The sequence below is a fragment of the Lissotriton helveticus genome, chromosome 6 (genome assembly GCF_964261635.1).
Source record: "Lissotriton helveticus chromosome 6, aLisHel1.1, whole genome shotgun sequence".
Taxonomy (NCBI): domain Eukaryota; kingdom Metazoa; phylum Chordata; class Amphibia; order Caudata; family Salamandridae; genus Lissotriton; species Lissotriton helveticus.
This window is the reverse complement of record NC_136067.1, coordinates 1144622027-1144640528: the sequence shown is the minus strand read 5'-3', so window position 1 is coordinate 1144640528 and position 18502 is coordinate 1144622027. Positions and strand designations below refer to the sequence as shown.

The following is an 18502-nucleotide window of genomic DNA, read 5'->3' as shown; positions in this document are numbered from 1 at the left end:
TGTCTCCTTAACTATAGGTTTCAAAAAGAAATCTACGAAAGTAGATAAAGGCTCGAGTAACGAACCTATACCAGAAATAATGGGCCGTCCAGGAGGCGGTCTCTGGGCCTTGTGTATTTTTGGAAGGCAGTAGAAATATGGAATCACTGGATGCGCTGTAATTAGATACCTTGCTTCTTGAGGAGTGATCCAGCCTTCCGACGATCCTTCTTCTACTAGACTCTTGATGTCGTTCGAGATTCTTAGAGTGGGATCTTCATTAAGACGGCGATAGGCTCTGGTGTCGTGCAGTTGTCTCAGACATTCTTCATGGTAGATGTTGGTGTCTTGTAGCACTATGGCACCGCCCTTGTCAGCGGGCTTGATGGTAAGGGATCTGTCATTTGCTAAGGTAGACAGTGCTAGTTTCTCCGAGGTAGACATGTTGAAAAAGTTCTTACGTTGTTGGGTGTTGTTCATGACCTCGTGCATCTCAGTTAGTTTGCACCCTCATCCGAAATAAAAGAAGCTCACGGCATAAGTTGGGGCTTGGAAGCATTTGACTATTCCCGGAGTCACCTTAGTTTAATAAAATGAACCAGAGATTTTTTTCACTCTCAATAAACAATATGTATCAATATTACAGGCTCATGATAAAGTCACCTGGTCGTTATCAGATACATATATTTAAATATATTATTATGTGGTCAGGACCAACATATTGTTTTCCTAAAATTGTTTGAGTGTTGTGGATAAAAATCAGCATTTTAGAACAGAAGAAAAGTATTGTTTCTCTCTATTGGGTGGGTCTTCATTATTTTCTCTGTGCCACCGAAGAGGCAGTACAAGGCCAGTAATACTACTTGCACTTGTCACAGTGTTTCTGAGACTGAAATTGCCTGCCGCTAATCAGAGCCAGGGTAGGGGAAGTTTGACCATGCCCCCTACATGCACCTTTTATGGAACCCACTGGGGTGAGTCTTCTCAACAGTGTTTATGCTCTACACACAACATCACAAAGAATGTTTGGATTGAAAAACATGGCGGACCCTGTAGGCAATTTTCAAATATACCCCGGGGCTATTGTCTCCTATTGGAAGACTAAGAAGGGGTGACACAAACATTAAAGACTTGAAGGAACTTGCTAGACAACAAATAAGGAGACAAATGCCCTTTTACTTTTCTAAAGGTTCTACATCTTCCACTACTACAAGACTGTTTGACCAGCTTCCTGCATCTACATTTTGAATTAGGGTGACCACTAACCTTACCTTCAGGTAACTATAGATACTGTTTTTAGTCCTGAATGTCTGGGTTGTATCCTAAAGCATTCTGGGTGTTGTAGTCTTAATTGCTTCCATTGAAATAACTTGACTAACACCAGGGGCGGCTCTAGGCTCATGGCGGCCCTGGGCAGGAAGCATTGGTAGGGGGCCCCCGGAGGAATGCAGGCGCGGAGGCCAGTGAAGAGGGGGGCGCCAGGGTGTTTGGAAGTGGAACAGAGCCAAAGGCCGTCAAATCCCTGCCAGGGGCCGCCACGCAAATATGTATCCATCCTCAGAGGATTATTATATTAAGGATATATTATATATTGGCGTGGCGCCCCAGGGGGTTTGGCGGCCCTGTGTAGGTGCACAGCTTGCACATGCCTAAAGCCGCCCCTGCTAACACACTTGAATCAGTGATCTGTTGGTAAAAACCTCAGGCCTGGAGACTGTGTCCCTAATGACCAAGAGCCAGTTGGTTAACTTATTTTGGATGCCTGGGAACCATAAGGAATTACACTGGGTGGGCTCACACAGATGTTACACCATAGAAAGTAAAGGTAGTATGAGATAAAGAAAATATTGAGGGGGTAGTCTTTGAAGCTGCTGTGTACACTCGAACAGTGCTGTCCTTTAAAATGGCCATCCCCCACCACTTTTGCTGTTCCCCATGGGCAATCTGTGTAAAGTGAATACGGATCAGTCTACATTTTCAGTAAAATGGCTTCTAGTTCTGTCCATGTAGAAGCCAAAGCCCACCACATAAAACACTAAGTTATATTATTTTGTTTATTCCATTAGAGTAAATTACTTCTTGTCTCAGTCAGCTGTACAATTTCTCAGAGCCTACAAATTATATTTTACATGATGAAGTTGGATAATGTGTAGTGCGCCGTACAAACAATGAAACAAAATGGCTGACCTAACGAGTTAGGTTGTGGTGGTGGTTAGGATTGAATCCCAGGGCTTCAGTCTGTCTAATGAGCCATATCACCTCTTTTTCAATTGCAGATCTCTCAGCTGATGACCGAGACTGGCCGGGAGGGGTTGACGGAGGCTGCGCTGAATCGCTACAATGCAGACAAGCCCTCCTTGTACAGCTTCCCTGCCTCCCAGAGCACCTATGTCGCTAGCGAAGCCTCTACCGGCACCTCAGTGGCGGCCTCTTTCTTCGCCAGGTACTATATATGCTGTATTGTTGCCTCAGTTCAAGCAGAATTGTCCACTTAATGCCACCAATGAGATGCGGTACACTACTCTTGCGAGCATCGTCTATGATCATTTTGAGCTACAAAAGTGATTAACTTTCTTCCATAAAGTGTGTTTCATATCTTAAAATCTGCATGGCCATCTATGATTGGCAAGAACTAGTATCAACATATATTTGAGCCGCTGATATGTCTTGTCTTGAATAGGAGTTGTGGGTCAACAAAAGAGAACTCAACATAATACAAAGACCCGAATCTGTGAGAATCAGTGTAGCTTTTCCTGAAAATCTAAAAATATTGTTAAATGTATTAAAAGCATCAAGCAGGCAAAGCATCGACTCTAAACTAAACTTGTTCAAGGTTTACCAGCTATTTGACAACTAGTTTTCGATTTAATCTCAGATTACTTTCAACCCTATTAACTGGCTTCCAAATTGTCAGAATGATTCTGTGTCAATCTTGAATTGATGACATGATATGAAGAGGGAGATAGAATTTGGTGACAATTATTCTCATAGCACAACACAAATGCCTTGTCAAGTACATGCCGAATGACGGACACAGTGACATAGCTAGTAGCCCAGATTAGCCTCTGTACTAATGAATTTTGGCAAAACCCTATAAAAGACTTCCAATATTTATCAACAAAGCAAAGCACTGTCTTTAGAGAGACATTTAAACCTGCACCTTTTGTACCTGACACTTCAGAGGGCTTCATGTGTAAATGTGAGCATGCCTCTTGCTCAGACTCTAAAGGGCCCTAAACCAAGCCATTGGAATAGACTCCTATGGGTCTACGTTTCCATAGTTTATGGTACTGATGCAGTAAGCTTATATAAAATGTTCCTAAATCATACAAAAATGTAAATGCCTAGCTTGTATGTACTGTACTTAATTCTAGACACTGAGGTTTCACCTGTTTCTAAGTACTAACATATTTTGCAACCTGTTTGGTTTATGTGGAAAGAAAGTAAAGTGTGGGAGCTGGAGTCTGGTCACACAATCAGAACTCTAAACTTTAGAAAAAACACTTGTACAGTTGTACTTTTGAATGTGTAGCATTATTTCTGAATATACAGGTGGTTTGGTGATCTCAATGTTTACTGCAAGCATATATGATTGAAACAGTCAATAAATAAGCCAAAGTACATGGAAGTGCTAGAAATGAAAGTGAAAAAAATATGTACGCACACACATGCATAAAAAAAATATATATATATATGATGATATCTATATACGTTAATACATGATTACAGAATCATAGTAGCGACTCTGTAATTGTGGTTCAGCCGCTCTTTCTGTTCTATTGAAAATGCATTTTTTAGATTGTTAATAACTTGGGCACCTTTTGACGAATCTGCACGAAATTTGGCCTTTGGCATTTAGTCACCTTCATTTCAACTTCAGCAATGATTTAATAGCATTTGCCTACGTTTATCATTAGTCTGCCGGTGTAATGCATTTGGAGTTGATTTTAGATCCATCATTTCCACATTCTGAATTTGTGAACTGTTGATTGTGCGAGGAAAAGAAGGAAATGTGTTTTAGATCCAGAATTTCCACATTCTGAATTTGTGAACTGTTGGTTGTGCGAGGAAAAGAAGGAAATGTGTTTTAAATCCAGAATTTCCACATTCTGAATTTGTGAACTGTTGGTTGTGCGAGGAAAAGAAGGAAATGTGTTTTAGATCCAGAATTTCCACATTCTGAATTTGTGAACTGTTGGTTGTGCGAGGAAAAGAAGGAAATGTGTTTTAGATCCAGAATTTCCACATTCTGAATTTGTGAACTGTTGGTTGTGCGAGGAAAAGAAGGAAATGTGTTTTAGATCCAGAATTTCCACATTCTGAATTTGTGAACTGTTGGTTGTGCGAGGAAAAGAAGGAAATGTGTTTTAGATCCAGAATTTCCACATTCTGAATTTGTGAACTTTTGGTTGGGTGAGAAGAAGGAAATGAGCTAGTATTTTTGATTTGTCGTTTATCTACGTGAAACATTTACGACGGTGGTTCGTGTTTGTCCTCACTCGAGTTAAACCTTATTGACTGGTTTTGGTACAAGTTTGATATAAAAGAGTTATTGATGGTTCTTCTGTGGTGCTTTTGCTCTCTTTGAGCTTCCAGCATATCTTTGGGTCCTATGGGAAATTCCATAAAGCAGGCTTCCTCAAGCCATAAAGAGATGCTTGTTCATCGATTTCTGGAAGACAGCCAGAAGCGCAAAGCTTCACAAGAGCCCCATGATTTCCCATTGTGCACCATCACAGAAGGGCAATCGATGTCCAAGTTCACAGCTTTCCAACATGGCTCTAGGGTGCAGTGTAGTGGACACAGATTGAATTTGCAGTGAGACTCAAGAGCTTGACCGTTCTTTACTGTTTTTCTATTGGGTAGGGTTATAGCGGCATACTGAGCAAGTCGTTCTGGTCAATGCAGTATACCCTAACTTGGTTTTTGGAAAAAAAGCAGTGTATTTTAGAGATTACAATTCCGTGTTTTTTATTCGAGCACACAAGTGTCAATTGAAGCAAAAAAAGAAAAAATCTGCTACACTCTTTAGTAACTAACAGCATTTCAATCTAGCCACATGTGGAAGGACCGTACTGCCACACTGACTTCTGGCTACCACAGTGCCATTCCCTGACCATGGCTCAGCCATCCTTGTATTTAAGAACAATTAATGCTGCTGGCTAGAAGTAGAGGGAATGGCTGAGTGGTGGTGGGCTTAGGCCTCAAGAAGAGATTGTGCCCTTGTCTATGTATACATGGAGGTCTTTGTGCCAAATCAGACCAGATGAAGACTGGACTGTAGGTGGCCAGATGTGCTCTAATTGACCAATATAAAGGAGATTAGTCATTCCTAATGGGCTGGCCACACCATGAACAGTATTTTGTGGCAGCCATTACAGGACATTTAACATCTGATGAGTGGTATAATATGAGGCCATAAGCGGTGCATGGTGGGGGCGTTAGCTGTAGTTGGTTCACTAAACAGTAACTGGCATATTTTAGTGTTTTTTATTTTTTTAACGGCCCACACATTGGTTCTAAATATGGATTCCATGTTGGAGCTTTAAAACAACTATGCATTGTGTACACCACCATTGCAAGATGGTCATCTCCTGCTTCGTCTAATTTTACATGTTACTGCAAGTATATACCCACTATGTTTAGTTTGCTTCATGTTTTCTTTTTTCTAGTTTGTTTTGTATGTTTTTAAGTTTGTATGTATTACTGTGGATGTATTATGACTTATTGTGTGCCTCAACCAATCAGAACAGGCAGTTTCATTTTCAAGCCAGACTCATTGGCCATGCCAATGCATGTTTTTTTCAGTTAGTAGGCCAACAACTCACATTACCTTGCACATGTGAACTGAACGAATACTCATATTACATTAGGCACCCAGACACTCATGTGCAGTGTTCTACAGCTTGTTAAACAATAGACATCGAACCATCGTTGTACGGTGATCTAAAGCGTGTTATCCTCAACATTCCATCACCCACACCCATCCACAGTGATGTAAAGGTCCAACCACCCTGGCACAGAAACGAAAAACTCACTTCATACTACACATCAAACCACCTTTGCACAGTGATCTAAAGGTCATGCGAAACTCCACATCCAACCACTCAAGCACAGAAATCAGAAACTCACTTTGTTCTTCTAACCACCCATACACAGTGATCTAATGCTCATGTAAAATGCCCGTCCAACCACCCATGCACAGAAATCAAGAACTGACTTTATGCTACACATCCAATCATCATTTCACAGTGATCTAAAGCTGATCCTGGAAGCACATCCCAACCACCCAGTCAGAGTGATCTAAGGCTCACATGACACTTCAGTTCCAGCTACCCCGGGCAGTAATTTAAAGCTCATATTATACTCCAGCTCCAGGAGCGGTCTTAGGCATGTGCAAGCTGTGCACCTGCACAGGGCCACCAAACCAATATATATCCTTAATATAATAATCCTCTGAGGATGGATACATATTTGCGTGGCGGCCCCTGGCAGGGATTTGGCGGCCTCCAGCTCTGTTCCACTTCCAAACACCCTGACCCCCCCTCTTCACTGGCCTCCGTGCTCCGCCCCGCCCGGACCCCCTCTTCCGGGGCCCCCTACCTACGCTCCCTGCCCAGGGCCGCCATGAGCCTAGAGCCGCCCCTGCCAGCTCCAACCACACAATACATCTAACCTCCCAGGAAGAGCCGCTCAGCCTCTTGCTCGTCATAATTCAGCTTAGCATTTTGTTCTTTTTCTTCTGGCTCACCGGCTGCTTAGCATCTGTGATTGAGACATCTGGAAACACCATGTGGTAGTCTCTCCTCAGCATGCTGCATATGTCTGCGGAGCTAGGAAACATCTAAATTTTGTTGAAAGTGTGTGTGTAGGCATAATGAGAAAGTTGTACTTTGTGTTGTTTTTTTTGCAGTCTCAAATTCGGACAGTAGCATTCTTAGTCTTTCTTGGTACATATTTTCCGCAGTAAAGGAAGCGAAAGCCACACACGATTGGGCAAGAGGCTACAGTTTGCCCGTTGCGCAACACCAAATAACAAGCATTTGCAATGCAATAGGTGTAGCATTTGCGAGAGTTTCAGCTATTGGCATTGTAAATGACAATGCCTTTTATTTATATGTTTTGGTAATTAACACATAAATAAAAGGCACTGTCATTTACATTGCAAATAGCCGAAACTCTTGTAAATGCGAGACCTATTTTATTTCAAAGAAGCGGCCGCCATAGTCCCGGGCTGCTTAGAAACCGAAAGCACGCTTGGCACGCTGCATATTGCAGTAGAGCATGTCGTGCCTGCAGTAGGAGAAACTCATTAAAGAAAATAGTGCTTACTGACTAAGTAATTTAACAACAACAAGGGACCCCAAAATGAGTCAGCAGGGACCATGGGGAACATACTTTTTACACAACAACATCGGTCCCCAACATTGAGGAATTTCAACACACGAATAAAATATAGACAGAGTCAATCTATATTTTTAGAAAGGCATGTCCAGCCGGACAGTGGTCTTTCAGAGATTTTACTCAGAATTTATGTATTCAAATCACATAAAGATACCTTCCAACAATCAACCCGTGTGGACCACAAGCCTGTGTCCAGTACTAACAGAGCAGGTACAAGGGGTTGATGTAGACAGCAAAGAAGGGCTTTGTAAGGCGAAAACACATTACTCTATCAACAGTACAATTGTCCAGAGTATTACATTCATGCACTTGACATTAAGTAGTAATCACAATTAGGTTCCAGTGCATTTTAAAGTCGACGGCGTTTCGGACCCCTACTAAATCTCAGGGACCATCATCAGGACAGTTACAATGAAAAGCCTTAGGGTGATTTAAGCCTCTAAATGCCGGGGCACCTCAAGGTATAGAGGCTCGCTCCTCCGGTAGCTTGATGGCACACGTTCACCCAGAATCGGGTGGCGGGAGCCGCGGAATAGAGTGAAGTCCGTCGGCTGCCAGGGTACCGGTTAAGTCGGTCTGGATAACCACGCCAGGAAGTGGTTATCCAGACCGACTGAACCGGTACCCTGGCAGCCGACGGACTTCACTCTATTCCGCGGCTCCCGCCACCCGATTCTGGGTGAACGTGTGCCATCAAGCTACCGGAGGAGCGAGCCTCTATACCTTGAGGTGCCCCGGCATAAAAAATACTGACTAAGTAAGACATACCATGTAACAACAGAAGTAAAAGGGCCAGTCCTCATGGGAGGTTACATATGAAGACAAGCAAGTATTAAGGAGGGACTAACACGCCTATTAACCAATCAGAAGCCAGATTTTACAAAGGACAATTTCACAAGCCAATGCAAAATATTGGTGGAGCGTGGGCGGAGCTTCAAGTCACTACTCAAATACAGCATGCCTCGCAGAGCAGGACATGCGCTGCCCAGGCTCGACCTAAAATGCAGGTATGTAATATTAGGCCTGTACACCGCCTGCAGTTTAGAGGACCCCAACCATTCTGGGAATTTATTCTTGACCAGGGTCCTTGTATATCGGGGAGGTGGCCAGACTCATTAAAAATATTGAGGCCCCTCAACGAATTTTGTACGTATTTTCGGTTATTTTGCATCGCGCCACAGTTAGAGTTGCATAGCTTAACAAATTCATAGGATGAAAAACATGAGGATAGTTTCAATGTATATGTAAATAAAATCCTGTGTTTTATTCAGGGTATTCAAAAGAAATCTATATGGGCAAAATTTGCATATAATCCATTTTAGGAAGGTCATTATTAAATGTGTTGCTCATTCCATGCATTTGGAAATTCAGTGGCTTCATCACCCGCCTCAGAAGTGGCATGGGTGTGTTTAATTGGTCACTTGACACTGCCAGTAATCAAAGCAACGGTTGTGTGTAAGCTATTTCTTTTATTTCTTATGGAGTGACCTTGTTCAAAAGCCACCCTGTCATTTCCTCTAAAGTATGTCCAATGTGATAGGATGCGATTTCCAGTGATGTCATGAGTAGGAACAGGGCCGTCTGATTTCATCTTTATGATAACTGGAAGTTTGAAATATGAAAAATCCAACCTCTATGGTTGATTAGAATTGTGCCAGGCTCATGATTGGATGACTTTTGTGTTTGGCCCAGTGGATTGTTTTGTCTCATATCAATACCTCTCTTAAAATATGTGGGTCCTCGCACAATAGGCCACACACTGTGAGGTCCATGCTCCTCTGTCAGGACATACACACTGACCTGCAGGGGGCAAAGGGATTGTCGTGTTCAGGCATGCAGACATATGTTGATAGAAGTTACAGTGCTGTGCCTGGCGTTTCTGTCTCGAGGAACTCGAGTCCTGGCCGCCTCAGACTACACAGACCCAGCTCAGACATCACGTGGTTGCCACTTGCCAGCGTGCACCACATTGTAGACAATGTGACTTTGATTTACTTCCCTGCCTGCTTCCTGTTTCTCATGGTGTTCAGCACAAGGAAAGGCCTGATTTATAGTCTCTTTGGCCTGAAGGCCTAGGGGAAGGGGGCGGGGGAGATAGCAACGCGTACTGTGTGGCTCTACTGCCCGGTGAGCGCAGGCTAGCTAGTAAATTCAGCATCGAAAGCCCCAGTATTTCCTACACACCTGGGGCCTCATTTATGAGGCTGTGCGTCACTTTTACGCCGCCGGTGCGTCACTTTTTGTGACGCACCAGTGGCGTAGAAAATGCACCTTGTTGCGCCATATTTACAAAGTGGCGCATCTAGGTAGATGCATCACTTTGTAAACCCCTGCGCCACATTATACCTGCTCCAGGTATAATGTATGCAAGGGGGGCGTATTGACGCAAGAAAGGGTCATGGTAGTGACGCAGTGAAATCTATGAGATTTCACTGCGCCACTTCTCGGACTCAAATGCGTCAAAATCTTACGCCTGCCTCACAGCAGGCGTAAGACTGACGCAAGCCCTTTCACATAGGGCTTGCCCCATGTGAAAGGACACATTGCTGGAGTTGTGTCACTTTTGTGACACACTCCAGCAATGCGTCACTTTTGCGGCTACAGATACGTCAGAAATACTGATAAATCTGTAACTCCTTGCGACATGGTGCGTCATACTGTAAATATGACGCATCATTGGTGTCGCAATAAGGGCGCAATGAAAAGTGACTCATTGCTGTTTTCACGCAGCGATGCGTCACTATTCATAAATGAGGCCCCTGGATTGTAGGAGCTGCGCTTGTTTCACACTAATCACTGCGGCCTAGTCGAGCCTCCCCACAAGTGCACAGTTGAGTGCGAGGCCGGCAGGCACCGCGCGCAAGCCCCGGCACGAGCCCCGTCACCCAGCAGGAGCCCCGTCACCCAGCACGAGACCTTATTAACCACCGCGCGACCACCTGTCACCAGGCCTGCATTTATTGCAACTCTGAGATGGGCTCCTAACAAGGGAAGTTATTCCACAGGTCACCCTTCCGAAGTAAAGGCGGAGCTTGTTGACCTCTGGGGGGCATTTGTGCTCACTCTTTAAAGGTTCAATCAGGAAACATTTAAAGAGGGATATCTGCTTATTTTAATGAGTCTGAAGTTAGACTTGTATCCCCTTGTGTTATGTCAGTGACCACTCCAGCAACGCTGGAGCTCAGCGTATATATATATATAATATATATATATATATATATTTTATATTTTTTTTATTTCAAAGTATTTTATTGATTTTAATAATAAGGTCCTTCCCTATATTGTATTAGAGGTCCACTTTGTTTTGAAATTTCCATATGACATGTTGGTATGATATTAAAGTTCATCAGAAGCTGGGGGGCATATGGATCTTTTTTCCAGAGGGTCTCCTTTTTTCAGGGCCGCAACATTGAATTATAAATGTTATACATTTTAGGGTGACACTGTCCTGTTTTTTAATCACAAAGTTAAGCCGTTATTTTATGCCTCATGTTGTTAACCTTTCTCTATGTTTGAGCTGCAGAACGATTAACAGCAGTGGCGTCTCCTCCGCTATGGCAGAGGAGCGTCTCCCCAACTGCTTTCTCACAGCGCGAGAAGCAAAAAAATAAAATGGTAATAACCTTAAGTTATTATCCTTTTATGCTTCGTGCTGCATTGCGGGTGGGCAGGGCTGCTCTGTTTATAGAGCAGGGCAGGGGAGGAGTGGTTTGCCCACTCCTGAATGCGCATTGACTGTTTGGTCAACCCTCTCGGGCCACCCACACCAGTCATGCATACTTCCCCCTTCTCCATGCAGGCTGTATTACAGACTGAATGGAGAACATGCGCACCCCTTCAGCCCCTGGCTGAGTGCCGTGTCACGACCTCATACCAATCACAAAGCTGCATTGCAGCATTGTGATTGGCTTAGGGGGGGGAGCCTGGCTGCCTACTTCCTGTTCCTGTCAGATGCAGGAGAGCAGGAGCAGAGAAGACGCAGGACCCTGCCTAAAGGTACGTTTTTATTTTATTTTTATTATGACCCGTGACCCACCTCCCCCCATGACCACTTTTCCCCCGCGCCTGCCCCCCCTATTCACGAGGCATGCCGTCCGCAACTGATTAACGAGCGAGGGAGACATTTTGTTTTTAGTGGCGGAACTGGACATGTATACATTATGCACGTAGCAAAGTTGTGAAATGTGCTTTGTTGGAAAGTTTTCCTGGGCAAAACGTTTTGTTGGGAACTTTTTGCCTCAAACAAGTACGTTTTCCACAGCTTTATTCCCTGTACAAAAAACACATTTTTGCAGTTTCATTTAAGGCTTTAAAAAATATTTCAAACTTCTTGATGTTAACAACGTGTAAGAAAAACATTAGAAAGTTTGTAACATATGCATATATTCTTATGATGGGCTTACCATAATAGCTTGAGGCCTATGTGAGCATGCATGGTGATCCATGCAGGCGTATCCATCCTTGCCCTGTGGTTTGTTTTTTGAGGATCCTTGCCCTGTGGGGATTTTTTTGGGGCTCAACAATATCTATTTTTGTTATTTTTTTTAATTTTATGGAGCATAAGCAAAACTAATTGGCAAAGCCAAACGTCAAGACCAACTTTATTGTGAGAAATTGGGTTACTGGTAGACTCGGGTGTGAGCCCTGGTCTAGCAGCAACCACAATCCTTGTCAGGGTAAGGCACAACTAAACCCCAAATCAACCTGTGCTCATCCCTCTGGTAGCTTGGAAAAGAGTAGTCAGGCTTAACGTAGAGGCAATGTGTAAAGTATTTGTGCAACATTTTAAACAGTAAAACAGTGAAAATATCACACAAAAGGATCCCACATCAGGTTAGAAAAATAGAGCTTAATTTAATAAATGAATCAAGACCAAAATGACAAAAATCCAATCAGTTGAACCAGAGTTACGTATTTTTAAAGAATGAGGTGTAAAGTAGCGTCTAAAAGCAGGAAGGGCCAACCTTGGCTATCTAGTCCCGCTGGACCGGTTCAAAGTCATAAAGTCAGGTTGACCGCGATGGAGCGTAGTTTAGATACAGTCTCAGATTAGTCCTCCTGAGGTTTTACCTTCTCAAGTTTTGTGCCAATATTCCCATTGTGGTTGGAGTGGGTCGCAGAGAGCAAGGAGAGCTTCGTGGCTGGTTGTCATTGTGGTGTGAAGAGCAAGCTGTGCATCGCGTACTGGTGGGCTGGAACTTTGGGTCGGTCGGCGGCGCACCGTGCGGTGGCAATGCTGCTATGCCTTTGAGCAGCATGGTCTTGTGTGAACAGGTCCGTTCGCTGTCACGAAGAGCCACACCAAGGGTTCAGGACCTGGGAGACACCACCTGGGGGTCAGAAACTTGCTAGAGCTGGGTCCAGGAGCTGGTAGGGGAGCCTTTTATGTCCCTGAGGCTCAGATTTGGAGCCATCAGACTAGCATTTGGAGTCACTCTGGGGTACTGGATTCAAGATGAAGTTGCAGGTCGTTTTTCTTTGCCAGGCAAGAGGGCAATAGGTTAGCACAGCAGGGCAACAGTTCCATTAGAGCAGCAGTCCAGCAGGGTGGCAGTCCTTCTAGCAGCACAACAGTCCATCTTCTTAGCAGAGTAGCCACAGTGTACTAAAGAGTTGGTGTCTGAGGTCCAGTATTTATACACAGTTATTCCTTTGAAGTGGGGAGAAGCTTCTATAGGCATGCATTTGATATGTACAGATGCCCTACCTTCCTGGCCCTGGCTCCACCCTAACTAAAGTGGGTACTGTATTGTATTGTAATTGCATTTATATAGCGCTTACTACCCCTGATGAGGCTTCAAAGCGCTTTTTCGGCGAGTAGCACGCTACTCCGGGACCCATAGAGGATTAGTGTTGAATTAGTATAGTGAAACATGCAAGCACATTTTAAGTGGTGGATAGGATAGTCAGTTATTTGGATTTGGAATGATACCAGAAGGATAGAGGAGGACAAAGGTTTGTATTTATAAAGTGCTTGTTGACACACGCTATTCAGGAAGCCTACAAAGGATTAGTGGTGAATTAATATGGTGAAATATTAACTAATTTCAATGGTGGATATTAGTCAGTTACTTGGTGTGAGAAGGATAGCGGAGGGATAAAAGGGGAAGAGAGATTTGCATTCATATAGCACTTGTTACCCCTGATGGGTGTTGAATTGCTTTTCTGGTGAGTAGCACGCCACTCCGGAACCCATAAAGGATTACTGTTGAAAATTAGTATAGTAAAAAAAATATGAAGTAATTTGAGTAGTGGATATGTTATTCAGTTATTTGGGTAGTATATTAGTATAGTTTAATATGGAATTTGAGAAGTGAACATGGTAGTCTGTTAATTTCGATTGAAAAGGATAGTGGAGGGATAAAAGAGTGAAAGATTTCTTTTTTTTTTAGGTCTTAGCAATAGGAAGAGGTTTTTGGATGAGTAAAAAGGAGTTTTGGAGTGTAGGACTCAGAGGAAAGAGTTTAGAAAGGTTTGTTTTAGGGGATCGGTATAGTAAAAGAGGTGTCATATGATACAAGGAGGGGTAGAGTAGGAGAGAGTCTAGAAAGGGTTATTTTGCCATTCATAGTAGTGGTATGGGGTTTGGGATAAGTGAGGCAGTAGATGTAGAGGATATATTGATAGATGTATAGGATGAGAGATAAGTAGTGTACAAGGAGGGGGAGAGTAGGAGAGGGTCTAGAAAGGGTTATTTTGGCAATCATAGTAGTGGTACGGGGTTTGGGATAAGTGAGACAGTGGTTGTAGAGGATATATTGATAGATATATAGGATGAGAGATAGAGTAGCTGCCCTTTGGGTGGAGACAGGACACAGCCTATTCAAGTGTAAGTGGGGCTAGGTCCAGCTCCTCCCACCCACCCTGCCAGTGATGGCCCACCTAGTCACACCTAAGCTCATCATTGTGTGTGGCTGTCTAGGAGGAATTCACAAAGCACACCTATCAGCTACACCCAGTCATGTGACCAGAGACAGTCTGTAGGCATCAAGGCCCAGATGTAGTTAAAAAATATTTACAGATTCTTAATTACTGAATTTTACCGATTCGGTAATTAAGAATCGGTAAATATGAAGGGTGGACATGTAGGTCCATCCAGATGTGTATTTTACCGATTCGGTAAATATCTGTATTTAGCGAATCGGTAAATACCGACCGGTAATGCTCCATTCATTCCTATGGGCTTTGAAGCCCATAGGAATGAATGGGGCATTACCGGTCGGTATTTACCGATTCGGTAAATACCGATTTTGACAAGGGTGCAGGGGGTGTCACTTTGACACCCTCTAGCACCCCCAAAAAAGGTTCGGGGGCCATATGGCAGGCATACCTGCCCTAAGGGCAGGTCTGCCTGTCATATGGCACAGGTGTGCATGCACACATGTGCATGCACACCTGAATCGGTATTTTAACATCAAATACAATTTGATGGTAAAATACCGATTTTGTAGGCCTTGTGGGACTCAGAAGAGTCCCACCTACATATCAATTTTACAGATTCGGTAAATATACCGGTCGGTAAATTTACCGACCGGTATATTTACCGAATCGGTAAAATTACCGATTTGTCCCGTTTCAGTCCCCCTACATCTCGGTAGCCAAATACCGGTCGGTAACGGCCGAATTCGGCCGTTACCGACCGGTATTTGGCTACCTACATCTGGCCCTAAATGCCTAAAGCAAAAAAAATGCTAGCTTTCTAAAAGTATTTACAACAAGGGGTGGTGATGGACAGAGTCTCTGAATTAAGCAGAGTACTCTCACCCAGTCAAGAGATCAGGGCTAGATCCAATACCGTTTTTTAGCTCATTGCACCATCCCAGTTTCAGAACCTGGCTGTATGCAAATTAGTCTGTCCCTGGCCCAGTGCATCATGGGAACAGGGCAGACCAGACTACAAAAGCCAATTCTTACACTGGGAAGGAAACAAGCTTCCGGGGACCGGTTTCTGGCATTTCAGCCGTCTTCGGCCCGGCTTGCTTGAATCCTGATGGTGCAATGAGCAAGGGACTCACATCTGAGTATACCCTTCCACGCTTAGGGTGGACAAAATTATTTACAACAAGGGGTGGTGATGGACAGAGTCTCTGAATTAAGCAGAGTACTCTCACCCAGTCAAGAGATCAGGGCTAGATCCAGCACCGTTTTTTAGCTCATTGCACCATCCCAGTTTCAGAACCTGGCTGTATGCAAATTAGTCTGTCCCTGGCCCAGTGCATCATGGGAACAGGGCAGACCAGACTACAAAAGCCAATTCTTACACTGGGAAGGAAACAAGCTTCCGGGGACCGGTTTCTGGCATTTCAGCCGTCTTCGGCCCGGCTTGCTTGAATCCTGATGGTGCAATGAGCAAGGGACTCACATCTGAGTATACCCTTCCACGCTTAGGGTGGACAAAATTATTTACAACAAGGGGTGGTGATGGACAGAGTCTCTGAATTAAGCAGAGTACTCTCACCCAGTCAAGAGATCAGGGCTAGATCCAACACCGTTTTTTAGCTCATTGCACCATCCCAGTTTCAGAACCTGGCTGTATGCAAATTAGTCTGTCCCTGGCCCAGTGCATCATGGGAACAGGGCAGACCAGACTACAAAAGCCAATTCTTACACTGGGAAGGAAACAAGCTTCCGGGGACCGGTTTCTGGCATTTCAGCCGTCTTCGGCCCGGCTTGCTTGAATCCTGATGGTGCAATGAGCAAGGGACTCACATCTGAGTATACCCTTCCACGCTTAGGGTGGACAAAATTATTTACAACAAGGGGTGGTGATGGACAGAGTCTCTGAATTAAGCAGAGTACTCTCACCCAGTCAAGAGATCAGGGCTAGATCCAACACCGTTTTTTAGCTCATTGCACCATCCCAGTTTCAGAACCTGGCTGTATGCAAATTAGTCTGTCCCTGGCCCAGTGCATCATGGGAACAGGGCAGACCAGACTACAAAAGCCAATTCTTACACTGGGAAGGAAACAAGCTTCCGGGGACCGGTTTCTGGCATTTCAGCCGTCTTCGGCCCGGCTTGCTTGAATCCTGATGGTGCAATGAGCAAGGGACTCACATCTGAGTATACCCTTCCACGCTTAGGGTGGACAAAATTATTTACAACAAGGGGTGGTGATGGACAGAGTCTCTGATAAGCAGAGTACTCTCACCCAGTCAAGAGATCAGGGCTAGATCCAACACCGTTTTTTAGCTCATTGCACCATCCCAGTTTCAGAACCTGGCTGTATGCAAATTAGTCTGTCCCTGGCCCAGTGCATCATGGGAACAGGGCAGACCAGACTACAAAAGCCAATTCTTACACTGGGAAGGAAACAAGCTTCCGGGGACCGGTTTCTGGCATTTCAGCCGTCTTCGGCCCGGCTTGCTTGAATCCTGATGGTGCAATGAGCAAGGGACTCACATCTGAGTATACCCTTCCACGCTTAGGGTGGACAAAATTATTTACAACAAGGGGTGGTGATGGACAGAGTCTCTGAATTAAGCAGAGTACTCTCACCCAGTCAAGAGATCAGGGCTAGATCCAACACCGTTTTTTAGCTCATTGCACCATCCCAGTTTCAGAACCTGGCTGTATGCAAATTAGTCTGTCCCTGGCCCAGTGCATCATGGGAACAGGGCAGACCAGACTACAAAAGCCACTTCTTACACTGGGAAGGAAACAAGCTTCCGGGGACCGGTTTCTGGCATTTCAGCCGTCTTCGGCCCGGCTTGCTTGAATCCTGATGGTGCAATGAGGAAGGGACTCACATCTGAGTATACCCTTCCACGCTTGGGGTGGACAAAATTATTTACAACAAGGGGTGGTGATGGACAGAGTCTCTGAATTAAGCAGAGTACTCTCACCCAGTCAAGAGATCAGGGCTAGATCCAACACCGTTTTTTAGCTCATTGCACCATCCCAGTTTCAGAACCCCGGTAGCTTGTCTCCTTTCTGGTGAAGAATTGGCTTTGTAGTTTGGTTTGCCCTGTTCCCATGATGCACTGGGCCAGGGACAGACTAATTTGCATATAGCCAGGTTCTGAGCTGGGATGGGGCAGTGAGATAAATAACGGTGATGGATCAAGCCCTGATCTTTGGACTGGGTAAGAGTGGTCTGCTTAATTCAGACACTCTGTTCATCACCACCCCCTTTTCTGTATCGTTTTTGGCCACTATAGGTGTAGCAGGGTATACTCAGACATGAGTCCCTTTCTCACTGCTCCATCAGGATTCAAGCAAGCCGGGCCGAAGAGGCTGAAATGCCAGAAACCGGTCCCCGGTAGCTTGTCTCCTTTCTGGTGAAGAATTGGCTTTGTAGTTTGGTTTGCCCTGTTCCCATGATGCACTGGGCCAGGGACAGACTAATTTGCATATAGCCAGGTTCTGAGCTGGGATGGGGCAGTGAGATAAATAACGGTGATGGATCAAGCCCTGATCTTTGGACTGGGTAAGAGTGGTCTGCTTAATTCAGACACTCTGTTCATCACCACCCCCTTTTCTGTATCGTTTTTGGCCACTATAGGTGTGGCAGGGTATACTCAGACATGAGTCCCTTTCTCACTGCTCCATCAGGATTCAAGCAAGCCGGGCCGAAGAGGCTGAAATGCCAGAAACCGGTCCCCGGTAGCTTGTCTCCTTTCTGGTGAAGAATTGGCTTTGTAGTTTGGTTTGCCCTGTTCCCATGATGCACTGGGCCAGGGACAGACTAATTTGCATATAGCCAGGTTCTGAGCTGGGATGGGGCAGTGAGATAAATAACGGTGATGGATCAAGCCCTGATCTTTGGACTGGGTAAGAGTGGTCTGCTTAATTCAGACACTCTGTTCATCACCACCCCCTTTTCTGTATCGTTTTTGGCCACTATAGGTGTCGCAGGGTATACTCAGACATGAGTCCCTTTCTCACTGCTCCATCAGGATTCAAGCAAGCCGGGCCGAAGAGGCTGAAATGCCAGAAACCGGTCCCCGGTAGCTTGTCTCCTTTCTGGTGAAGAATTGGCTTTGTAGTTTGGTTTGCCCTGTTCCCATGATGCACTGGGCCAGGGACAGACTAATTTGCATATAGCCAGGTTCTGAGCTGGGATGGGGCAGTGAGATAAATAACGGTGATGGATCAAGCCCTGATCTTTGGACTGGGTA

General features: G+C 44.7%; 1 protein-coding gene across 2 annotated transcripts in view; it reads left to right on the top strand.

Annotated features, from left to right (window-relative positions):
* The window catches only part of KIF26B (kinesin family member 26B), a 791950-nt gene that overhangs the window by 274550 nt on the left and 498898 nt on the right, over positions 1–18502 (top strand). For both annotated transcript variants that reach the window (XM_078648800.1, XM_078648801.1), the window contains one exon: positions 2256–2422. In XM_078648800.1, coding sequence (XP_078504926.1) covers positions 2256–2422 — 167 coding nt within the window. The remainder of the gene's footprint in view (positions 1–2255; positions 2423–18502) is intronic.